This window comes from Barbus barbus (assembly GCF_936440315.1).
Source record: "Barbus barbus genome assembly, chromosome: 4".
In the NCBI taxonomy this organism is placed as follows: domain Eukaryota; kingdom Metazoa; phylum Chordata; class Actinopteri; order Cypriniformes; family Cyprinidae; genus Barbus; species Barbus barbus.
The window spans coordinates 26,101,293-26,126,500 of record NC_136732.1 but is presented as its reverse complement, the minus strand read 5'-3'; the positions used below and the strand labels follow the sequence as shown (position 1 = coordinate 26,126,500).

Sequence of the window (25,208 nt, the reverse complement as noted above, 5' to 3'; positions counted from 1 at the left end):
ATATATGTTTGAGCACGACATGCATTACGATTCTCCCAATTTCTCCCATGCACAACATTTCATAAGATGAAGCATCAAGCATTGCTATTTGCATGTAAACACATCAGTGAAATCTTTTTACTAAAATGCAAGGTTTGATATCAATGGCAAATTTATTTATTTTTTTTGTAATAAAAACTCTTTTGGGTTTGTTCATTAAACAAATCTGCTGTATTACTTCAGACTTAGGATGAATGCATGGACATTTTTTTTTTTTGGAGCTTGACAGTGGGTAACAACATCTTGCATAGAAAAGCAAGAGCACTAATAACCTGAAATATAATCAAATAACCTATAATCGCAGGTTTGAAATGACATGAGAGCGAGTAACTGATGCAAGAATTTTCTTTTTTTAGGTAAACGATTGCTTCAGGTGTCATAAAATCGAAAAAAATCGGCTCGTTTCTTACCTGTTATGGATGGGCCCTTTGAAGTCTGGGTCAAATTTTCTGGGCTCTCCTGTGAGAACAACAGTGAAAAACTCAAATATAATTTAACTAAAACAGTCAATAAAGAAAACAACTCACTTAAAGGCCATAAACTTGCATTTCAGGCTGTGTTTACCTAATTACGCACGTGTTTGCAATTTGCATAACCTCCAGCACACGCCTGGAAAATGACATTCCAGCATAGCGAGTGAGCAAGAGCTTCCGCAACATAAACGACCACCTAAGACACCCTAGCAACCACCCAAAACACCCTAGCAAACATGTAGCAGCATGCTTAAAACCAATCAGAACACCCTTGTCTTTTAGTAGTGACTTATGCACAGGCAAACACCACTCACATTTCCATCAGAAAATCACAACTCTAGTTTTTGCCAGAAATTACAGAATCCCACGCACATGGTTTTGGAAATTTTTCTTATTTTACAGCCCTGGAACGAATCCTCCCATCACAAAATGGAATAGAAAGGGTAAGTCGAGTAAGCTAAGTTTTTCCATGCAATTATATGCATGCTTTTAATTACTGTACATTTGTTGCTGCTTGTCAGTTAACATCTAGGGCCAGGGGGGTTGCTTCTAAAATAAGTCAGTCACATGGTATGAAATGTTGTGCTAAACAGCAAGTGACCAAGCTGCCCTGTTAAGTTAATTTAGCTCAAATAATGAGTCAGCTGGAAGTACTTGGATTTTTACGCCATGTTTAAAAATGTCTTCATGTCACTGCATTGGAAAATAATGTGTCAATCTAAATGGCATTTATTAAAAAAGACTGCACAAACACATTTTCATGCAAATATTTCACAAAAACATTGATTAGGTTTTATATGTGGGTTAGGTGTTCAAACCACTTTGAAACCAGATGCACATCCTTAAGTGCAAGAAAAGAATAATAAGAAAAAAAAAAAAAAGTTTATATGCCACTTGCCTTGATATTTTTGGATCTGATATATTGGCATTCAGACATTTTTAAGCATGTCCACTTTTTGGGGCCACTGATCTTCAGTCATGTAAACATAAACGAAGAACAGATGTGCAAATGCTCTTATTCGCCAACCAAACTGGTAGAATTTTCCACTGAGTTCAACTCTTGTCTTGTACTGGAACAGAAAATCTATTCTGTTTGTCTCAAACGCTAGCGTAAAGCATGCATAATAACTTACCAAAACGCATTTGAACAACACTTAACAAGTAATCAGCATAAAATGACTTATACATTACTCACACTGAGACTTAATGAGGAACATCACAAGTAATTTGTTATAATTTGCCAACACACACACACAAATTGGGCCTAAATGTAAGATTTATGCATTTGAATTCTCCAGCCATGTACAGTTTTAACACAAACCAACTAATAAACTTAATGTGAAGCATATTTGTCAGTCATAAACATAAATGTAACATTATAAAAATAGCAGGAAGGTTTATGGTTGAGGATTAGTTAAGTGCTTAAAAGCTTAGTTACTAAAAACGGCAAGGCTGTTGCTAATATTCATAGTTATAGTGAATAAGTTTTGACTCATCATTACAATGATTTCTTTCATCCTAAAATGAAAACTGCCACCATGGATTGCTAAAATTCAGGCAAACCCCAACCACATAATGGGAAGATACTGACATAAGAATTTTTACTGTGGCGTGTGACTGTAAACATCCACACCCTCCGAGACAGACATGCAAAGACAGAGTTTTAGTTCCCAGGCAGACCAGGGTATTGTGAAGATGGACAAAGGCCTAGTATGATACTAATGCAGTGTTAATACACTTCTACGGATACGCCGAATTAATGCAAATGGAATAAAAGCCAACAGCAGTGCCATTAGAGCGGCTTCAGGGGACTAAAACTCCCTAAAACACAGCCACTGAAATATCCAACAGATTATGGGAAACCATTTTAATCAATGTCTGGACATGAAACTAGGCTGACTGCACAGAAATACTCCCAGTTATCTCATTACTCATACAAGAGAACACAACAGCACAACTTTACTTGTAGTAAATTGTTCAACGAGAGCTTCAAAGGCTTTGACCACAAGCCAAAACCATAAAAACACAGGCACACTATACTACTGCATACAAGAGAAGATACCATCAAGTGACATTACCGGTCTTTTTGTAAGCACCTTCCTCCACAGGCATCTTTATGTTCAACGGCTCTATCTGATGATCTGATATTCCTTGAGCCCACTATCTGACTGTTACTTCCTGATTTCAAGTGGGAAAGCAACCTGCCACTGTTGAAAACTGGTTCAACCAGTCTAGAACAGGTTCAAGCTGAACTAAACACCCCTTTTCAAGCAAGAAAGTATTGGATTTCCCTCATTTGATCATTGTAAACTTGGCTCTTTTCCTCATCGTTTTGTCTCTGCAGGATTAAATGGATCTTTTTTGTGTCTAACATAAGGAGGCGTCTTAGCTGGGTGTGATGGCAATGATATTCATTCGACTCGATTTACATTCATTTTGCTATTTTGTTGCAAAGCAACTCTGTCGCGTAAGTGTCTCTTGAACCTTCCTAAGCTGCATTAGCAGCATGAATAAAATGAAGATCTTCTCTTGTAGGTCACACACAGCCTGCTGTCTGCATAGGTTTATCAGTGTGAAATGAAAGTGTGAGAAACCAAACTTTTTGGCTCCACAATAACTAGTTAGACCTGTTCACATGCATCTCCACTCATGCTGATATGATGTAGTTAATTGTCATTTAAATGTCATTTAATTAAACAAGCAAACGTTTTGGTTCAACTACGCTTCGATTCAGAGAAAACAAGTGATTACAAATCAATCAAATTTTAAATTTTATCAAATAAAATTTGAATCAGATTGTTTTAGAGGTGGGACGATAAATCAATTCGTGGATCAATTCTGCGATTTCCCGAATGCGTCGCAATTCTCTCTGGAATGTATTCTGAGCTTGGTTTTTAACAGCAGATGGAGCTCTATGCTAGTTTTTAAATCACAGCCCACAGTGAACACTCTTGCAATTCGCTTTAAACTTTTCAAACTTCATGAATGATTATTTTAGGTTCAAGTGGTGTGTGTGTGTGTGTGTGTGTGTGTGTGTGTGTAAGGAACTGGAAGCAAGAGTATGGCTATTTCTGAAGCGATGCATTCAGGGAAAGTAAAAATAAAAAAAAATATCGCAAAATAGGCCATAGATCACTGACAAGCTACGCAATATCACGTTCATTATCGCAGATGAATCGCCTTCGATAATGAATGCGATATTGTGTAGCTTGTCAGTGATCTACGGCTCTGTGTATTAAATGCCGCTCCATTTGAAAGCAGGTGATGAGATTTACCGCTAATCACGGAACCGGCTTTACTGATGAGATGCGCATGACAAATCGCATGCGATATATCGCCCAGCCCTAACGCAAAATCGATCCACGAATCAATTTATCGTCACACCCCCATAGAAACATTTTGCCAAATCTGAAAAAGACATACTGTAGTTTTTACTATTATTAGTTTTTATTTTTAGATTTTCCATTTTCATTTTAATATTTAACTACCTTACCAACTATTAATAAGCAGCAAATTAGGAGTTTGAGGCAAAAGTCGTAGTTAATGGTTTGTTAATAACGAGAATTGGATCTTAAAGTAAAGTTTTTTTAATTAGTTTTTAAGTCAATATTAAGACTTGTTTCAGTTATAGTTTTATTTATTTTAGTACATTACGTTGTTTTATATATCAAGAAATAAAATAAGGTTACTTATTTTAGCTATAATTTCTTAATGGCATGAAGAAACAATTGACTTCAGTGACTCTCCGATGATTATAATTAAATCAACTGTGTGCTAATAAACAAGATTTTTGACAAAACAGTGAATAGGCTAAATAATTTGTATTCATTATTATTGCTTGATTTTAATAAAGAAAAGTGCATAATGACTCTGATAATGATTAAAACACACAGAGAAACAACGTCCAAACAACCCATAAAGTCTAAAAAATGGTCACTTCCCTTAAAATATGTAATGTACAAAAAGGCAAAGGAAGAAAACAAATCCCATTTTTTTCTCAGTGACTAATGGAATGAAAGCTGCTGTCAGCAGTCCATTTCCTAGACTGAATGTGATAACTAACTGGTACTGTACATGGAGCTTACACCTTTCAAAAGTCACTGTACAATTAAGATATGAGTATATCAGTTTTATTAGTGAGAAAAATGTGACGTTATGGAAATGCCATTGAGATTGCCTGTTGTCTGGCCTCTGAGGAAATAAACCACAATGTGCTCTGATAAAAAAGAAATTCTGATGGAAAAGAAATTCCCCAGAAGTTTTCAGTAAACTACTGCAAGTAATCATTACTTCATACGTTGACTATAACATCAGTTAACTACAAGATGCTAGTATACAAGACAATTACATATAGCCCTACAGCTTAAGACATGAAGGCTGTATGCTCAGTGCTCATTTATATTTTATTACAACCTGGCAAATAACGTACTCTAATAATCTAAGAAAAAGACATAAAAAGGAAGTACTAAGTTGGTTTTATTCATGGCTTTAATACTACGCCTGAAATGAGTCCACAACACAATTCTCACTGCAATTAGGCAATATAACAAGATTCCAGTGAAAAGCATTGCTTGCAAACTATTAGAGAAGTTGCACTGCATGTAAAAGTTATCCCTTCCCTAATTTGAAACAGCTGCAGTCAAACTCAGGCCCTCAGCAGCAGAAATAGCACATAAGTACAGCTCAGAAACACGAGTTTAAAATTAAGAGGTTAAGGCCTTATTTTACATCTTTAAAAAGCACCATCCTATATTACACCCTTTAATTACATGCACTCCAACTCGTGAGAGCAGCCTCCCCTAACTATGTGCTCTATGACTTGGGTTACAAGCTATACCTAGGAGGAGATATGCAAGAGCAAAATCAGGGCTTTTAAAAAAAGCTCATTTTTGCAAAGCAATTGTTGTAAATACTGGTTTTTAATCTAATGTACAAGCAATAATGTTCTTGTTATAGCAATATTGGTTTCAAACTTAAATCAAGGGCAGAAACCACATGGAAACTATCAGAACAGCCACAAATGAGCCTTTCAATGCTGTCCATGTTGTGGCCAAGGATTTGTATTCATGCACACAACAGCTGCGTAGTTTCATGTGTCTGTATGTAGTTTCACCCTGTGCCACAGCTTTGCTGTGATTGTTCTGAATATTAATCAATAAGCAAACCTGTACACTAATAGTACATGAACATTTCAGCCATAACACAGCATTTATTTCCCAACCAACAAATTTACAGTAAACAATTCGGCTGCTAAATTAAAATCACAACGTTTACAGATAAAAGCGTTCAGACTTTGTTTGTTTAGGAGTAAGAAACACACGAAACATTACAGGAGGTAGGCTACTTCCAATGAAATTGCAAAATATGACCTGGCAAAGCTAATAACGGGAGTTTTAGGCGTTAACTTCCCTTTCTAACAAAACACCAACAATATAACAGCCCAGGCTTTCACTTTAACACGGCGTATGCAGCCAAAAACATCTTTCTTAGCTGATCTGGATGTTTATTTATTTTGTTTGTAAGCGTAACGTTAAATATGAAAGGAATCTCTGAAAAACCACAAACTTTAACTACAAACACCAGCAAATGTAAACCAGGAATAAACTTACCGTATTTTGGCTTCTCTTCCATATCCATCTGAGCTTAGCGTTTAGTTACTAACTGTGGTGAACTATATTCTAGTGATTATGAGCATTTCATTCAGACCACAACTGCGCTGAATCCATGGGCGTGACACTGAAACTTGAGAGCTTTGATTGACAGTTCTTTTAACCAATCAGCGGGCATCCTCCTATCTGACAAGAGGACCAGTAGAATCCCGTTCTGTATCCTACGTTCAAACATATTAAAAACAGGAAATAAATCATTATGCAATTGCATATACTCGTGCAATTGAGTAGACTGATTTGGACGAATCGGTTTGGTCAAAGCTCACTCTTGTAATTTTAGGTGCGTTCGACTTGAAGCACGGCTACAGACGGCGATCAACGAGAGTAGCCGCTTGCAGTCAGGGGCAGAGTTGAAAACGGATGTGTCAAGCTGGACACTTTCTGCTCCCGTTAGTGACACTCACGTGGTGTTTGCATACTCTATCAAAGGTGAAGTGAATAAAATGCAATATTTGTCAAATACACAGACGTTTCAGACACGTTTTCATGAGCAACAGAAACACTTTTTATATACTGCTTAATACAGTGCCATCTGCTCAAGAATAAAGTTCAACGTAAACTATTTAAATACTAATAAAGTGGGGGTATGTATGCTTTCATCAGTGTTTTATGATAAACGTGACTCAATATAACATTGCGACTAAAGTAAAAAAGCTTTTACTGCTCTAAAAACAGATTTGTGAGCTGTATTAGATTTGAAGACGTTAGAAACACATATCATTGTTGTCATGTGGTGAATTTGGCCAATCGTGAAACAGCTGTGTCGTCATCAGCGCTCCCGCAGTCGCTCTGGAGAAATTGCGCCGGCTGAGTCAGCCGGCTGCTCTCGAAACGCTATCGCGGTACTTTGATGCCACACGTGACAGTGACGTGTGGTCGGCGCCGGTTCAAGTCGGACTAAATTTCTAACCGGCATGCACTGCTTCAAGTCAGCCGCCGATCGGTCTGCTAAGTGCTGCATGAAGTCGAACGCACCTTTTACCAACGCAGTGAGAATCGGTTCAAACGAATCAATACAAAGGAAGAGATCCGGTTGAGAAGAAGTTCAAGGTAAATTTGCGTCCGGTGTTCTGTCGATTTGTGCTACCCTGTCAGATTTAATTAAAACGGTAGGTAGTACAATTCGACAAAATGCTACCTGTTAAATTATGATTTATTAATGTCTAAACCTACCCTTACAGTAATGCAAATACAGTAATTATGTGTTATGTTGCTTAAAATGTCTTAACGCCCTACAGGTGTAACGTAAGTTATTCTCTATTTGCTGATGGACACAAACTGTAAATGTGTAAATTTCCCTTTTGTTAGAATAAATATTTTTTAGCCCACCCTCCCTCGTAATAAAATAACAAGAGGAAACCCGCACCATGTCCGAGTTTTGACTGATTTTAGGCAGAACGGTTTCAGTACTTGTTATGCTTATATAGGCCTATCTCTTTATTAATTTTGTTAAATAACAAAGAAAGATGTCAGTAGTCTATAGGATTTGTTTAAAGGGTTGAAAAAGACATATAAAACGGATAAGTGGCAAAATTAATATGCATGTTTAACTCATTATTACATTATACTAAGAAATATTGTTACTAATTATTATCATTTGTTAATAATTTAGGCTAATTGCCTTGACTCATGAGGTGTATCCTATATGAATATTGACATATGTACATTTATTGTATATAGACTTGCTGCATATTCTAATCATGTCTTAATTGCTTTTATGTTTTTGATTAGATTTTCTGTGTATAAGACTTGCCGTTTTTAAGGACATTGAACAAAAACAATGGAGCAGCGTAAGTTTGAAACTGACGCCCCAAACCTAAGTTTAACCTGACTAAACCAAATAGCTTTAAAATGTAAATCATATAGCTACAACATTCTGTATTAGTTCATTATGATGAGTAGGACTCTCTTAATTGGTGATTTTTAACTGATGACAGAATTTTCATTTTTGGGTGAACTGCCCCTTTAATGAATATTTCCACACATGACAAATATTCTGGTTTAACTGTAAATTATTTTTCAGATGCTGAGTTTGTGGTCCGTTACAGAGCCAAGCTCATCCAAAGGGTTACTGCTGTGATGCCCATTGCTGATGCACTGAAAGCTGTTGAGATAATTCACGAGGAAACATACTCAAATATTTTTGTAGCCTCTACAAAAATGGCTAAAATGAGAGTGTTACTTGATGCTCTGAACACCAACAAAGCAAAATCTGCTTTTTATAATTTGCTCAAAGTTAATGAGTCCTTCCTGGTTGAAGATCTTGAACGAGAAGGTGAGAGAGAGTAAAACACATATAACACATACAAGGCAAAACCCAACTGGCACAGATTCTAGATCTGATCAGATGTTCATATTTTTGTTTGTAGTTTATCATTTTTCTGCTTACTATGTTTATGATGCTTGTACTAAATTCTTTGACTAATTTGTGTGGTTACATAATAATAATTTCATTGTCAAAAAGTACTGAGATATAGAGCAGTTAACAAAGAAACATTGGTGAAAACACGAGAAATATTTGGAACATGCATAACCTTGTATAACATGTATATTTTCTTATACTTTCTATAATTTTGTAGGAATTGAACAGGGAATCACAGGGGCATCTGCACAGAGTACATCAGAAGTACTGGAAACTGACTCTCACCCTCGAAATGCTAAAACAGTACAGATGGAAGCTATCCGACAGGGGACTGAGGACCAACAAATCACCTGGTGGAACAGAAACAGATCCGATACAAGACATAGTACAAAAATAGAGGAGCTGTTAAGAGAGACTGGCAGAAGAAAAGTAGGGAACCTCTGCTTTTATAAAGATGAGAAGTACATGATTGGCTCTGGAGGAAGTGGCACACAAGTGTATGTTGGTGTGAGTAAAGATGGCATTGATGTGGCTGTTAAAATAATAACCAAGAACCCAAAGAACACCAAAGATTTTAAAAATGAACTGAGTCATTTGCAGTATTCAAAGCTTGAAAGCCCATATATCGTCAGGTATGTGACCTGTGAAGAGGATAAAGATTTTTACTATCTTGCAAACCAGCTTTGTGAATATGATCTAGAGGACTACATGGAATATCTTCGTCAGCCAGAGCAAAATGACAGAAAAGTGACCACTTTGAGGAGAATAGTGAAGGAGATGCTTCTTGGCCTTCAAGTTCTTCACCGTGCTGGAGTATTACATCGTGATATAAAGCCTAGAAATGTTTTGATGGGTATTAATATACATTTTTTCTTTCTGTTTCTTTTTTTTTTAGGATAATAATCTTTACTGTTGATTTGGAGAAATTTAGCATCATCAATGGATCCTCTGCAGTGAATGGGTGCCGTCAGAATGAGAGTCCAAACAGCTGGTAAAAACATCACAGTAATCCACACGACTCCAGTTCATCAATTAATGTCTTTTGAAGTGAAAGCTTCATGTCTGTAAGAAACAAATCCATCATCAAGACCTTTTAACTTCAAACTGTTGCTTCCTTTACCATTGAGTCCTCTATCCATAATATCGCTTTCTCCAGTGAAAAAGTCATCTCTTCTGAATCAGGAGAGAAATATGCACAGATCAAGCACTGTGTACTAGCAAAAACAGTCCAAAACAGTTCTAAACAAATATGTTTTGATGCAAGAGGACAACAGGAGATGGACTTTTTCACTGGGGAAATAGTTATTATGGATTATAAACTCGTATTTTGGCCAGAAGTGATTATTTAAAGTTAAAACAACATGGAGCTTTTCACGTCACAAGACATTAATTGATTCAGTGTAGTCTTGTGTATTATTGTGATGTTTTTATGAGCTGTTTGGACTCTCATTCTGATGGCACCCATTCACTGCACAGGATCCATTGGTGAGCAAGTGATGTAATGCTAAAATTCTCAAAATCTGTTCTGATTAAGAAACAAACTCCTCTACATCTTGGATGGCCTTAGAGTTACTAAATTTTCAGCAAATTAAAATTTTTGACTGAACTAATCCTTTAAAGCAATCGTTCGACTAAAAATTTTGCTTCTGTCATCATTTACTCACCATCACGTTTAGTCAAACCAGTTTAACGGCAGCTGGTCCCCATCCACTTTAAAATGACAACAGAATTTTTATTCAGTATATTCAAAACTCTAACTTATTCCTAATAGATAAAGAAGAAAGGGCAAGGTTGGCCGACTTCGGTATAAGTCGCAAACTGGAGGAGGGGAAAACCACAGTGTATACTGACAGAGCTGGTACAAAAGGCTGGGAGGCGACGGAGATTGTAAATCAGACAGAAAAAGGCGGATACAAAATGAGCTCAGACATCCAGGTTTGTGAAATATCATGAATGAACTGCAGCCATGATTACAATGAGATCATCTTAATAAAAGAGTATTTATTATCAGTTTAGTTCAGATTATTTGTGATTACTTACACTTTTCCTACTCTAATCATGTCCAGTAGTTAGTTTTGTGCAGTTTTCCCTGTTAGATAACTTTGTTTTTGCATCAGGTAGCAGGGATGTTAACCTATTACATCCTCTCTGACGGGAAACATCCGTTTGGTGATGGCATCTACCGTGAGGTGAATATTTTAGAAGGGAAATATTCTCTTGGCGATATTCAAGATATTGCAGCAAAGGATCTCATAGATTGGATGATCAACAAAGAACAAGATAAGAGACCGACCATTGACAAGGTCCTAAATCACCCTTATTTCTGGGATGATAAACGGTAATTTATGATTAATGTTTGATCCTTAGGAAGGAATTATTTGCTCCTTATTCTTGCTTCTACCACTGAAGTTGGCAGTAAGGTGTTTCTTCACTATTCTCGTTATTATCTTCTGCCTACTCTTTCACTGCATCCTTTTACTTATTTACTTCTTGCTCCTTTTGATGTGATGTACTTCAGATGCTGTTTTTACCTGATTCTCTGGCAAAAAGCGTCTCTCTCATACTGAGCCACTGGCAGCGTCTTGTTTCTTGACTTTGGGCTTTTTATTATCTCGCCATCTATCCTGAGCTGTCAGTCTTCATCAGTTCTGATCCTCCTTGAGACAGCTCTACAATGTGCTGCTTTGCTGCATGTTAGTAAGAGTACATTGTTAAATTTCCCTATTAGTAACAGTAAGCCAAGTCAGGGAAATTTTTCAGTCATAAATTCCCTGACTAGCCCTCATATTTATGCACCAGTCTTTCTCTGAAAGAAGAATTAGATCATTATTATATAATTGATCTGTGCAGAAATTATGGGAACTCACCCCTGAACATGCTGTATGCCTTCACAATTTTGTTTTTACTTCAGGATAAAAGATGTTCTTCACAACCTGGGTAATGAAGAGGAAGTCCAGGAATACAAGAACTATGAAAACAATAAAAAGCTTTATGACACTGTGCAAAAACACACAGAGGGAAAAGCCTTTTCTGACTGGAAGACAAAGGTGAGCAATGACTTCTTCACCTAAACGTAAGAGATGTTTTTTCCTCTCCTTGCTAAATTGCTGATTGACAGTTAAGGCTGTGTTTGGACTATTAACAGCACAGCAAACTAGATTAGTGATTCTTAACTGGTACTTGGTAGTACTAGTGACCCCAAACTGGGTTGTAGGGTTCTCTCTTATGTTCGGACAGAGGGGAAAATCAATACACTCAACCATTTTCAGTACATTTAAATTATATTGATTATAAAAACAGGGTTGTATTTTCCTGCACTGAGATTTCCAGGTTTAAGTAACTTTGTATTTGCAGGCTCCTGAGACATGGACAAAAATTGGCTCTTCCCAATGACTTGCTTGGCCTGTTACGGTATTTGCGCAATGTTCTAGGACATCAGTAAGTACAGAAAAGGGGCGATTTGTAGACTAAATTTTGCAGAATACAAATTTAACAAAGAAAGTTTAGTTTTACTGAAGGTTCCATGTATGATTTTTGTATTTATTAGTGTTTATTATATATTGTATATAATATATATTATAAAACCTCCTCTTTTAATAGGAAAAAAGAGTTCTATGAAGAGAAGATGATTGATGAGTTTCCAGATTTCCTCATCAGTTTATATAGGCTGGCTATGGAAATGGGCTGGGAATATTGATGATGCTGAGAAATTGCATGTAGACACCTATATACAGTTTTTCTTTTTGTTTTCATTGGTTTTGATCATGTACTTTTTTTGGAGGCAAATATTTAACATATTTCACTTTTCAGTCTTTTGCTGCCTCAATTGCTTTACACTTAATGTTGAATATTGGTGTTTTTAAGGTCCCTAAACATTTTTAAACTCCACAATATTTTATATTTTTTTAACTAAAGTCAATATTGATATTTTCAGCTTGCTTATTTGTCAGTGCTGTAATGCTAAATTAATGCTATTTGTATAATGTGAAATGATTTGTAAAAACAGTATCTTCTGAAGATCACATACTGTACACTGTGATAAAGGGACAGTTCAAGCAAAAATGACAATTCTGTCATCATTTACTGACTCTCATGACATTTTACAACATAAAACAGTTTATTTGATTTTGTTTTTAGTTTCCAATACTTTTTTCTTGCACTGAAATTTTGAATAAAACTCTTTATATTGATTTCTGACTCTTGGGTGGTTTTTAAACATTTAGAATATGTTAATATTTCAAATAAATCAGTAAATGTAAAAATCAGGAAAAATACATCTCAAATGTTGTCAGGAAGTAACCAGAACAACAGTGGGCTGCAAGAGAGCAAAACGCAAATGTTGTTATAATTTACCACTACTATAGATTTACATACCTCACCCCATTTATGTCTTTCTTAATTTTTTTAATTGAATGCTTGAAAAAAACAAAACAATTGTCATCATTGTCAAATCATAAGTGCCAAGTCCTTTAGCAAAGTCATTGTTCTTATTGCTTTTAAGTTCGTAGAGAACTCAATAGAATCAAAATATATTTTAATTAAAAAAAAACAGGTTTGCAGTCGCTCTTACATTTGTATGCTGTCACTGATTGGCTGCCTTGTTTTCCTCTTCCGCATTCATTGCAGCTTCGTGTTTCAGCTGCCCAGCTTCCTGATTTCTGCACGACCAGAAGTTAAATACGTGATTATTAATAAACTAGAGGTATGTGAAACTCACATCTGTATTTATGGCACCAAATATGAGTGTTTATTAGCGGCTAGATTATTGTGCCCTGCTTGACTGATGGTCAGTTTTGTAAAGTAATTCCTTTCGATTCCAAATAAGTAAAGTCGACGTGTTTATATCACGAACTCTTGTCGAAATTGTTAAATAAATCAATAAAAATACTGTTTTCTGAATGTACTATGACTTTGGTGACAACATGATAGTTTGTTACACTACTCGGGGTAAGTTGTAACAACGGAAACTGCTATTTAACAGCCGATTGTAGGAAGCAAAACAATTATGACAAAAAATATTATACTTATTTTGGCTGACAGAAATTACAGTCTGTGATAACTCGCTCCAACTTGATGCTTATAACATGTAAAGTGCCCTTGTTGTAGTTCATTAGTTCAAGCTTTCAGTTAAATCTGTTTTGACTATGACTTTGCATTTGTTTTTGATTTAAATGATTAAGAATATACAATAATTAATATAAAGCAGCAAGCTAATATTTTTGTATTACATTTTTGTCTTCTTAGCAATTTTACACTGAAGAAAACCAATGGAACATCAGCGTAAGTTTATATTCACTTCAACTTCAATGCACCACATTTGAAATAATAAGGTGAGAAATGATTTTTAAACTGAATGATATTTGATATTTACTCAGATGCTGAGTTTGTGGACACACACTATGAAGCTCTCATTCAGAGAGTTACATCTGTGATGCCCATCACTGATACGCTGTATGAAAACAGAAAGCTTACCTGGGAAGTGTATTCAAAGATCACAAAGGCGACTTCTAAAAAGACTCAAATAAGAAAGCTTCTAGACGCTGTCAAATCTGGAGGACCTGCCATAAAATCTGCTTTTTACAAAGTACTGCAAGAAGTTGAGCCTGATATCATTCAAGAACTTGCAGGTAGGGTATTAGTGGAAAAAATTAGAAAATGTATTTAAACCATATATATTTTCAGCTTTTATCTCAAATGGATTTTGCAGGGCCATCCTCGCAGACAGAGAGATTTGAGGACAATATCATCAGGTGGAGCCCATCCTCAATAAAGCACAGAAGTAAAATAGAGGAGCTCTGGAAAAATTCCTCCGGAAAGAAAGTCGGGAACCTCTACTTTTCTAGAAGTAATAAACACATTATTGGCATTGGAGGAAGTGGCACAGTATATCTTGGCCTGAAGGAAGATGGCACTGAGGTGGCCATTAAACGAATAATCAAGGACCAACAGGAAAGCAAATGCTTTGAAAATGAACTAAAGTATCTACGAGATTTAAATCTTGAGAGTAAGAACATTGTCAGGTATGTGGACTTAGCAGAGGATGAAGACTTTTATTATCTTGCGCTACAGCTTTGTGAATATGATATGGAGGATTACATGGAAAATCTTCGTCAGGAAGAACAAGACAAAGACACGGCTTTGAGGAAAATAGTGAAGGAGATTCTTCTTGGCCTTCAAGTTCTTCACCGTGCTGGAGTGATACATCGCGATATAAAGCCTGGAAATGTTTTGATAGGTATTAAAAATAGGTTTTACTGCTTTTGTAGTTTTACGAGGGATTTTTATTCAAGAATTCTCATTTCATTCTTTGTATTCATTCAAGAATACGGGTGACTTAAAAACTCTGTAACATACTCTCAACAGACTCAGGAAAAAATGCAAGGCTGGCTGACTTCGGTATAAGTCGCAAACTGGAGGATGGCAAAAGCACAGTGCATACTGCTAGAGCTGGTACACAAGGCTGGGAAGCAACAGAGATCCTGAATCAAGAAACAGGTTACAAGCAGAACTCAGACATCCAGGTCTGTGACATATCATGCTTTAGCTGCAAAGATAGCTAGCTATAGGAAAGATTCATTTGAACTCTAATATTTTAAGTTGCTATTATCTGAAAACCTTAAATCAATAACAATGATTTTAATATGTATGTTTTTTGTAAAAGTCTCTTATGTTCAAAGCTGCATTTATTTGATTAAAAACAGTAGAAAATAATGATGGTTAAAAAACGTTTCTATATTTAAAATGAAATTTTATTATAATAGCAAAGCTGAATTTTCAGCATCATTACTCCAGTCTTCAGCGTCACATGATCCTTCAGAAATCATTCTAATATTCTGATTTGCTGCTCAACAAACATTTCTAATTATGAAGGGTAAGGGGAAGTGGTGTGTGGCCAAGTTTGGTGACCCATACTCAGAATTTGTGCTCTGCATTTAACCCATCCAAGTGCACACACAGTAGTGAACACACACCCGGAGCAGTGGGCAGCCATGAATTATGAATAATGTTGAAAACAGTTGTGCTGCTTAATATTTTTGTGAAAAACATTATACATTTTTCCTAATTTTTCTTTGATGGCTAGAAAGTTCAAAAGAACGTTTATTTGAAATATACATTTTGTTGTAGCATTATAAATGTCTTTACTGTTACTGCAATTTTGATCAGTTTAATTTCTCCCTGCTAAATAAAAGTATTAATTTCTTTAGAAAATAACTCACTGACCCCAAACTTTTGAATGTTAGTGTAGAAATATTGAAATATAATACAAATCTTATGAAAGATTTCACTTTTTTTATTTGTAAAAGAGTGACCAGAATATTATTTAAAAAATTTCATAATTTGTGTTTTTAATAAAAGATTTTTATTTATTTATAAAATACCAATTCTTTATTAAATATTACTGATAAAATGGCATGTGATTCTGGTCTGCTCTATTTATTTCAGGTTGCTGGGATGTTGGTGTACTACATCCTTTCTGATGGGACACATCCTTTTGGGGACACAAAGGATCGTGAGGAGAACATCAAGAAAGGCCAGCACTCTCTTGAAGATTTACAAGATATAGTAGCAAAGGATCTCATAGAATGGATGATCAACAAAGACCCGGCAGAGAGACTGACCATTGATGAGGTCCTACGACACCCTTATTTCTGGGATGAATTCAGGTGAATAATAAATGATGTTCAATAGACGTTTGCAGTTTTTATTGTTTTTATCACTGTGAAATGAAGGTTAGTTAATCTAGTATGTATTTGTTACATCTTTCTGAAGGAATATTTCACAGTTCTCGATTATGATGTTCGCCACCTGCTTCTGTGAGATCGATCTTATGCATGGTTTTCCACTGCATATCTTTACCCTCAATTTCTTTTCATCTTGCTTGTTTGAAATAGTTTCTTCTGTTTATTTCCAGTTCTTCAGATGCTCTTGACTCTTCTCTGAGTCACTGCCAGGATCTTGCTTCTAGATTTTGGACTCTTTAGGGTGGCATCTATCTTGAGCTGTGAGTCTGAGAATCATAAAGGAATAGTTCACCCAGATATTACAATTCTGTTATTATTTACTCATCCTTTTGGCGTTCAGTCACCACTTTTATGATGCTATTTTGCCATTTTGAAACCTCGTTAGTTTCAGTGTGTTCAAATATGTGGCAGAATATTAAATATGTCCATGTTCTATGAAAGAAAGAAAGTCATAATGTTTTGGAATAATATGAGGGTGAGTAAATGATGACACAATTTTATTTTTCAGTGAACTATCACCGCAACGTACTTCATAGAAACATGCATGTTGTGTTTAACGTGCATTTTCTGAACGTTCACCCTTGTTCTGTTGCTGAACTGACCTGCTCAAAGCCTGCATGTTTTTCTGTCCTCCAGCAAAGATGCAGTCCTTAGGAAGCTGGGTGATAGGCCTGAAATCCAGCACTATGAGGTTTTAGCAAAACTTCGCAAATTCTACATGGAGAGAGGGCACACAGAAAGAACAGACCCAACAGCAGCACTGACCATTAATGAAGCCTTCAGTGAACTGAAAATCGAGAACGAAAAGAGGTAAGTTCTAAGATACTGAAAGAAGTCTCTTTTGTTCACCATTTGTTCATTTGATCAAATATGGTAAAACAAACATTGTGAAATATTTTTAGAATTTAACATAACATTTTTCGATTTTAATCTATTTTTAAATATATTTATTCCTGTGCTGCAAAGCTGTATTTTCAGCATCATTACTCCAGTCTTCAGTGTCACATGATCCTTCAGAAATCACTCTAATATGCAGATTTTTTGCTTTAAAAACATTTTATTATTGTCATTGTTGAAAACAGTTGTGCTGCTTAATATTTTTGTGAAAACCATGATACACCATTCAAACGTCTGGGGTAAGTAAGATTCAAAAAATAGGTGATACTTTTATTCAGCAAGGACGCATTAAATTGATCAAAAATTACAGTTAAGACATTTATAATGATACAGAAATTTTCTATTTCAAGCGTTTTTTTGTTTGTTTGTTTTTTTTACTTTCTATTCATGAAAGAATGTACCACATTTTCCCCAAAAAAATATGAAACAGCACAACTGTTTTCATCACTAATAATGATCAGAAATGTTTCTTGATCAGCAAATTATTATATTAGCATGATTTCTGAAGGATCATGTGACACTGAAGACTGGAGTAATGATGCTGAAATACAGCTTTGCATCACAGTAATTAATTACATTTTAACATACATTACAATAGAAAAGTTATTTTACATTGTACTAATATTTCACAGTATTATTGTTTTGTTGTATTTTATATTAAATAAATGCAGCCTTATGGGAGCAGAAGGGGCATCTTTCAAAAACATAAAAAAAATCTTAGTTATTCCAAAACTTTGAGCAGCAGTGCATATATTAATAAATTAATTTTATTTTACATAACATAGTTTACATGAAATGTGGATCATGTACCAGGCTTTGTCTGCTCATTTTTTGTCCTTCAGGAAAAACGACATCCTTACTATAGTTGGTGAGGATTTAAAGAACCTTTGGAAGCTCTTCAACACTGCGGAGGAGGTCACAAAGGGAAAAAGCTTTTCTAATTGGCAATCAGAGGTGAGAAACTGTAAAACAGCAAGACTCACATAAACACAAAATGAGAACCTTCCTTTTTTGCTCTCTGCATTGTATTGGTTTATTCAGTGGTGTGTTGGGACTGCTAACAGTGTAGCATACTAGATGATCTGTGCTAGCCAAATGCCATAAACATTGTATTTTCTATTTGCAGCTTTCAAAAATATGGACAGACATTAACAAAAAGCTTCCGGAGGACATTCTTGGCCTGCTGCGTGTTTTGCGTAACAAACTGGTGCATGCGTGAGTGAGACAAAAAAGTTCATCCAGATCTGTTTCATCTCTATATCTGTTATTTGACCCTTGTACTCATTTCAGTTCAGTTTCATTAATACAGTATCTCACAGAAGTGAGTACACCCCTCACATTTTTGTAAATATTTTATTATATCTTTTCATGAGACAACACTGAAGAAATGACACTTTGCTACAATGTAAAGTAGTGAGTGTACAGCTTGTATAACAGTGTACATTTGCTGTCCCCTCAAAATAACTCAACACACAGCCATTAATGTCTAAACTGCTGGCCACAAATGTGAGTACACCCCTAAGTGAAAATGTCCAAATTGGGCCCAATTAGCCATTTTCTCTCCCCTGTGTCATGTGACTTAGTGTTAAAAGGTCTCAGGTGTGAATGGGGAGCAGGTGTGTTAAATTTGGTGTTATCACTCTCACTCTCTCATACTGGTCACTGGAAGTTCAACATGGCACCTCATGGCAAAGAACTCTCTGAGGATCTGAAAAAAGAATTGTTGCTCTACATAAAGATGGCGTAGGCTATAAGAAGATTGCCAAGACCCTGAAACTGAGCTGCAGCACGGTGGCCAAGATCATACAGCGGTTTAAGAGGACGGGTTCCACTCAGAACAGGCCTCGCCATGGTCGAGCAAAGAAGTTGAGTGCACGTGCTCAGCGTCATATCCAGAGATTGTGTTTGGGAAATAGACGTATGAGTGCTGCCAGCATTGCTGCAGAGGTTGAAGGGGTGGGGGGTCAGCCTGTCAGTGCTCAGACCATACGCCGCACACTGCATCAAACTGGTCTGCATGGCTGTCGTCCCAGAAGGAAGCCTCTTCTAAACAACACTAATGAATAACACTAACGAAACACCGGGGAGAGAAAATGGCTAATTGGGCCCAATTTGGACATTTTCACTTAGGGGTGTACTCACTTTTGTGGCCAGCAGTTTAGACATTAATGGCTGTGTGTTGAGTTATTTTTAGGGGACAGCAAATGTACACTGTTATACAAGCTGTACACTCACTACTTTACATTGTAGCAAAGTGTCAATTCTTCAGTGTTTATATAATCAAATATTTACAAAAATGTGAGGGGTGTACTCACTTCTGTGAGATACTGTATCTATATAATAAGGTCATCAAGTGTTGGTTTGTTTATCTGACTGTAATGCTTCTAATTTTCAGTTAATTCACTCAACCTCTTTTGTTTCTAACAGAAATGTCAGAAATGAATTTGAAGAGAAGAAGATTTTTGACCTCTTCCCAGACTTTTTCATCAGTTTACACAGAGTGGCTAAAGACTTGAGTTGGAAATATTGAAGATGCTTGAGAGGACATTACACCACAACATACCAAAAGCATTTACATTTTTAACAGTCGACATAAAACTTCTCATTATTTGAAATGGAGCAATCATTCTTGCCGACAAGTTAAAGCACTGTGCTTTGAATTATTATTACAGTTTAATTGTGACTTACAGTGACGGACACAACAGTCTTGTTTTAACAGTCTTCCTTTTTATTCAAAACATTCCCAAACGCATTAACTATATCATGAAATATGAATATCTTGATTCTCACCTTTATAGATTGTTAGTTGATCTATAGTGGGCGATGGTCAAAGTAGCCTAATAATGTAGTCTATTAACTATGCATAAAAACCTGTCTGTTTACTAAAGTAACAGTGTCATGCCATAACATAGTTTCAATACGACTGACTTTTATTAATGTGAATTTAACATTGAAAGTTAATGTGAATAAAAACACTGTAAGTTGGGCTACTTATCATAACACTTTCATTGTACAGAAAGAGAGCAAAGAACATTAAAATTATCAAAGAACACTAGTTCAAGCACTCTCAAAAACTCCCATTTAAATCACTGAAGCTGTTTACACTGTGAAATTAATATCTTACTTACATAGGCTATTCATACACACATCTGCACTTTGTTGTTTCTGACGAGAGAATTCGCCAGGAAGAGCGAGCGAGTGAAGAAAACACGGCATTTTAGCCATGACTCACCTGAACACCTCTGATTAATCATTGCATTCATAAGCTCAACAGAAAATGAGGGATGGTTTTAAGAAATGTTTTAGCATTCAGAAAAACTGGAATAACTTAATTCCTACTCTTTTCTTTATTCCTACAGCTTTTGTAGTTCAGTGGGTAGATTCACAGATTAAAACTGAAAAAAAGTGATTATATCTTCACTTTTTATTACAAGAAAAGGTAAATAAGTTTGTGTTTTACAAAACTAAAATTGCAATGGAAAGTCAGTGGGTGTAGTAACAAAAACACATTTGGTTGAATTTTCTTTTGTGATTTCACTCAAATCACATGATAATCAAGATTGAATCAAATCAAGGCTGTAAAGATATTGTCTGTTTTCATTAGCGCGCATTATTTTTGGTGAGAGCAGTCAATGAATGTGTCCTGTGGAAATCACACAGGGTTCAAGTCTGAAGTACACTTTAATTATGCATGCTAGGATATACATACAGTGTATGTGACATAATTTCATCATCATAGTATGCACATACATACACTGTATGTGTACAGCCAAATTTTTATACCAGTGTTGCACCAAAATTCAAATAAAAACTGATACTAAACAACCATAAAGTTTATTTTAAAGCCCTTTATGGGAATTCCACAGCTGTTAAATGTGATTGGATAAGGGGGAAAAATGGGCTAGTTTCCATTCCTTTTGTGCGGAGACCTGTCAGCCCTACTGATCACACCCTTGCGCAATCACTGACTGACTGACTTACTAACTCGACTGACTGCTTACATTCGTGTTCGTAAAGTTTTTAGGTAAGTTCCTGGTTCCTGGATACATAACTTTATTTAATATAGTATCTCATTTTTTGATACCAAAAACTCCTGTGTTGAGTAAATTGTTTTGGATGCTTATGATAAGACTGTATAGAATTATACTGTAGTATGCGAGATGATTGGTATGGAGCCCTACACATGACATAAGGGGGAAAATATACAAATTAATAATTTCCATGACATGAATTTGTTCCCTCATTTTAGTAAATCATGGTGATGTACTTTATTTTAATTTAAAAATGAGTAAGCAAATTAGTACAATGTGGCAATGATTTACTAAAACGAGGAAACAAATAAGTCATGGGAACAAATTCTTGGCCACAATTTAACTCAAATAAGGGACCTAATTCTTAATTTGTGGCTGAAATAAATGTATTTTTATCTGCATGTCATATACAGGGCTTTGTAGATTGGCCCAGTGATGTTGGCCTGTTTGAATGCCGATAGCACAATATAATTGACATGTTTAATTATATTATTTTGTGTCACTTTAATGTACTTCAATGGATTAATTAGGATATTATTTACTTAAGCTGCATTTAATTTGGCCATATTCGTGCTGGAAAAAAAAAAAAAGAATTATATTTTAGTTGGTTTAAACTGGTTTTCCAAAACCAACCCGACCAGCTGACAGGTGCCTAAACCAACCAGTCTGACAAGTTTTTTTTTTCACAGATAACATTGTTCCTGAAGAGAAGGCTAACATGCAAATGGATAAATTGGGCATAGGGAATTACTTTCGGTGCAGAAAGGAAAGATATATAAAAAAAATTCTGCATGCTATTAAAAATAGCAATTTAAAAGAAATGGTAAAGGAACTCTTAAATAATCTAAAAATATATTTTAGAAGTAAAAATAAAACAGGAAACTTAATTAAAAATGATAAAAAAAAATACTACCAATAACAAAAGAATGGCCAATAAGAAAATTACTACTAATAAAAAAAAATACTACCAATTACGAAATAAATGTTATAGATATTATTTTTCTAAAAACTGCTGAAGAAAACATAAAAATTATGAAAGAAAGGGCAAAGGTCCTCTTAAATTATCTAAAAAATAAAGATTTTAGGACTAAAAATAAAATCGGAAGCTTGTACTTGATTAAAAATGAGAATTGTATCATCTGCACTTCGGGTGAAATAAAAACATACATTGGGTTCTCACACGATGGTACTTTGGTAGCAGTTCAGTGTGGATTTAAAAACAAAAAAAAAATGTTTTACTTCATGAATGAATTGAATAATATTAAAAATCCTAAGCTGGAGAGCAAGAACATAATTAAATATGTATCCTTAGAAGAGGATAAACATTATATTTATATAGCTGTAAAGCTTTGGGATTACTATCTAGATGAATACATTGAAAATCAGCCGGAAATAGACCAACAAAAAAATTATAACCAACTAAAAAAATATTTAAAAGAAATAGTGGAGGAGATGCTTCTTGGCCTTCGAGATCTTCACCAGGCCGGAGTGATACATGGTGATATAAACCCTAGCAATATCGTCATAGGTATGAAATATCGTCTTTATTTTTATTTTAAATTTTATAGCATATCTCAGAATACCATAATATTATACTGTCTTTATCATATGACATGTAAAATTAAATCTCTATTCTCAACAGATTCTGAAGAAAATGTTAGACTAATTGGCTTTGGCAGAAACATCAAACTGGAGGAGGGAGAAACAACTGCCAATACAGATAGAGCTGGTATCCAAGAGAAGGATTATACAAACAGCTCTGACATCAAGGTTTGTGAAATTTACAGCAGATTATCATAATGAAACTAAAAAAATTAGCTAATTTGAAAAATATATATATTATGAACTCATGTGATCTCAACACAACCACTGAGAACAACTTTATGTAAAATAAAGCATCTTCACAACTGATAAAATGTTTACCTTGAATTGAATTTAAGTCACTTTGGATAAATGTATCTGCCAAATGCATGAATGTTAATGTAGATTAGCATGTTCTTTCACGGTCTGCTCCATTTCTTACAGGCTGCTGGGAAGTTGGTGTACTACATCCTCTCTGGTGGTAAGCGTCTGATAGAAGATTGTGAAATGCAGAATGATGTGCTAGATATTGTAGCCCAGGATCTCATAGACTGGATGATCAACAGTGTCCCAATCATTGATCAGGTCCTAAAACACCCTTATTTCTGGAATCAAACAAGGTAAATTATAAAAGGGGTTTTATGTCTGTAACTGTATGCTGTTCTGTGCAGTTGAATTAAAGTTCATAAATATGAATCATGTAGTACTTTTTCTTTAAAGATCGGAAAGAAAAATGCATGTATGATGAATGTTGTGCTTCATATTCATTTATGGAAAATATATGCTTGCTGCTAAACTTACTCTCTTTGCTTTCTTTTTTCATTCAGAAAAGAGGAAGTGCTGAGGAAAGTGGGCGATCGACCTGAAGTCCAGTACTACACTGATATTTCAAAAGCTTGCCAAATTTGGAAATCTTTAGAAGGCCTAACAGGAATAGAAGCTGTCGAAAGGGCCTTCGATAAAAAGGACAAGAATGGACAAAAAAGGTATTTGATGTGTAGGAAAAAAAGGGTTTTATTTTATTATTTAGCTTTTATTTGAATTTGATTCTATTTCTCTCCATTACTTCACACGGTTTTCACCTTCATACTCTAACAAAAACAGCTCTGTACAAGTCTGTCTGTGTGTGTGTGTGTGTGTGTGTGTGTGTGTGTGTTTGCTTCATGTTTGCGCTTTTCTTTAGGAAAACTAAAGTTCTTGGGATACTTGGAAAGACTGAGCAAGTCCAGAATGAAAACTTTTCTGAAACGTTTTTAAAGTTTTATGACTATGCAGAGGGAAACTCGAAAGACAAAACATTTAGGAAATGGAAATCAGAGGTGGGGAGAAATATCAGCTTTCCTTACTAAACTGTGTTTATAAAATATTGATGACTTTCCTGATGATCACAACAATTTTGTAATTGTTTACTAACTGAACATTTCTTGGTGTAACACCCTTGCATTGCATTTGCAGCTTGCAGATGAATGGCCAGACATAGACAAAACTTGTCCAGAGGACTTAATTGGCCTGCTGCGTACTTACCGGAACAAACTGGCTCATGTGTAAGACATACAAAAATACAACAAAAATTTTATTCAGATCTCACTTATTTCTGTTCTTGTCTTAAGATAATGAAATATAACTAATGTCAAGTTGTTGTTTTTTAACCAAGCTGCGAAGTTCATTTGAAGCTATGAATAATTTAAGTCGATCTAATGCAAATGAATTGTATTGAGAGCATAGATTCATGTTTCTGAGAGACTTAAAGTGTAACACAAATGACCTAAAATGTGACCTAAATGTTTAAAGCTTTTTGCTACAGGTTGAAGAAAAAGTTGATTTTTTATTTTAATGTAGTGCATTACAAGAGATTCCTCGCTTAACTTTCTCTCACATTTATGTATCTCAAGTTCCATGTTAATCTAGTGATCAAATTGTTCATTTGAACTTGTTCTAGTCAATAAATTATAGATACACTCAGCTCAGACAAATGCCCCAGTGAATTACATTTTGTTCTTGAATGTTCTCACATTAATGTCTATGTGTTTTGTTTCCAGTTGGACATTCGATGAACAGAGGTTCGACCGTTTTCCAGATTTCTACATCAGTTTACACAGATTGGCTAAAGGCATGGGCTGGGACTGCACCTGGTCTTAAGGTGAGCGAAGAGATCATCAGCACCCTGTTGTGAGAGGGAGATGAGAGAGCCTCTATCATGGGGACTAGAATTATTAGGTTCTAGCTTGTCCGTGGAGAGGTGAAGAGACACATGTGACCCATGAGGGAAGCAAGTGTCACCACTCTCATTCTCCTTTAGAGACCTCACTGGACTACCATGGGATGCTGTAGCTTGCACCAGCCTAAAACCAGTCTCAGACACCAGTGTCCTTTCTGCTTTTTTGTAATTATACAATAAATAAAACTGCATAAAC

General features: G+C 35.4%; 3 protein-coding genes across 8 annotated transcripts in view; 2 read left to right on the top strand and 1 right to left on the bottom strand.

Annotated features, from left to right (window-relative positions):
- Positions 1-6,266, bottom strand: part of LOC306867515 (choline transporter-like protein 2) — a 22,474-nt gene extending 16,208 nt beyond the window's left edge. Inside the window, exons 1-2 of one of the 2 annotated variants that reach the window (XM_079413192.1) lie at positions 6,122-6,266; positions 450-498 (exon numbers count right to left, since the gene is read on the bottom strand). In XM_079413192.1, the coding sequence (XP_079269318.1) occupies positions 450-498; positions 6,122-6,149 (77 nt within the window). In that variant the 5' untranslated portion in view covers positions 6,150-6,266. Of the gene's footprint in view, positions 1-449; positions 499-2,590; positions 2,692-6,121 lie in introns of those variants that run through there. The other variant, XM_079413191.1, reaches the window with a different exon arrangement.
- An 891-nt stretch (positions 6,267-7,157) lies between these two features.
- LOC306868780 (serine/threonine-protein kinase/endoribonuclease ire-1) lies at positions 7,158-21,009 on the top strand. Of its 3 annotated transcripts, none has more exons than XM_079415151.1 (10): positions 7,158-7,231; positions 7,913-7,971; positions 8,205-8,456; positions 8,761-9,396; positions 10,315-10,478; positions 15,987-16,207; positions 16,922-17,095; positions 18,025-18,136; positions 18,309-18,397; positions 19,610-20,252. In XM_079415151.1, the coding sequence occupies exons 2-10, from the start codon at positions 7,962-7,964 to the stop codon at positions 19,710-19,712; spliced, it is 1,761 nt and encodes a 586-aa protein (XP_079271277.1). In that variant the 5' UTR covers positions 7,158-7,231; positions 7,913-7,961; the 3' UTR covers positions 19,713-20,252. The 3 variants fall into 3 exon arrangements, with proteins under 3 accessions (XP_079271277.1, XP_079271279.1, XP_079271278.1); XM_079415152.1 differs by lacking the exons at positions 7,158-7,231; positions 7,913-7,971; positions 8,205-8,456; positions 8,761-9,396; positions 10,315-10,478 and adding exons at positions 13,159-13,245; positions 13,788-13,823; positions 13,919-14,170; positions 14,251-14,778; positions 14,907-15,064 and having other exon boundaries at positions 19,610-21,009; XM_079415153.1 differs by lacking the exons at positions 15,987-16,207; positions 16,922-17,095; positions 18,025-18,136; positions 18,309-18,397; positions 19,610-20,252 and adding exons at positions 10,661-10,881; positions 11,455-11,590; positions 11,898-11,981; positions 12,144-12,733.
- A 134-nt stretch (positions 21,010-21,143) lies between these two features.
- On the top strand, positions 21,144-25,208 carry LOC306868786 (putative serine/threonine-protein kinase irlD). Of its 3 annotated transcripts, none has more exons than XR_013784126.1 (8): positions 21,144-21,206; positions 21,903-22,741; positions 22,856-22,983; positions 23,239-23,414; positions 23,622-23,780; positions 23,910-24,113; positions 24,250-24,338; positions 24,834-25,204. XR_013784126.1 is itself a non-coding variant. In XM_079415158.1 (8 exons), the coding sequence occupies exons 2-8, from the start codon at positions 22,246-22,248 to the stop codon at positions 24,931-24,933; spliced, it is 1,284 nt and encodes a 427-aa protein (XP_079271284.1). In that variant the 5' UTR covers positions 21,144-21,206; positions 21,903-22,245; the 3' UTR covers positions 24,934-25,208. The 3 variants fall into 3 exon arrangements, 1 of the variants encoding a protein (XP_079271284.1); XR_013784127.1 differs by having other exon boundaries at positions 23,899-24,113; XM_079415158.1 differs by having other exon boundaries at positions 23,978-24,113; positions 24,834-25,208.

What these genes read in the sequence shown, in the direction of transcription:
- LOC306868780 (XM_079415151.1), top strand. An exon ending in AAATGAGCTCAGACATCCAG is followed by an intron (nt 10,479 to 15,986) that starts GTTTGTGAAATA and finishes TATTTATTTCAG; the next exon opens with GTTGCTGGGATGTTGGTGTA. An exon ending in TATTTCTGGGATGAATTCAG is followed by an intron (nt 16,208 to 16,921) that starts GTGAATAATAAA and finishes TCTGTCCTCCAG; the next exon opens with CAAAGATGCAGTCCTTAGGA.
- LOC306868786 (XM_079415158.1), top strand. Translation starts at nt 22,246, where the DNA reads ATGAAAGAAAGGGCAAAGGTCCTCTTAAATTATCTAAAAAATAAAGAT. An exon ending in CAAACAGCTCTGACATCAAG is followed by an intron (nt 22,984 to 23,238) that starts GTTTGTGAAATT and finishes CATTTCTTACAG; the next exon opens with GCTGCTGGGAAGTTGGTGTA. An exon ending in GACAAGAATGGACAAAAAAG is followed by an intron (nt 23,781 to 23,977) that starts GTATTTGATGTG and finishes GCTTTTCTTTAG; the next exon opens with GAAAACTAAAGTTCTTGGGA.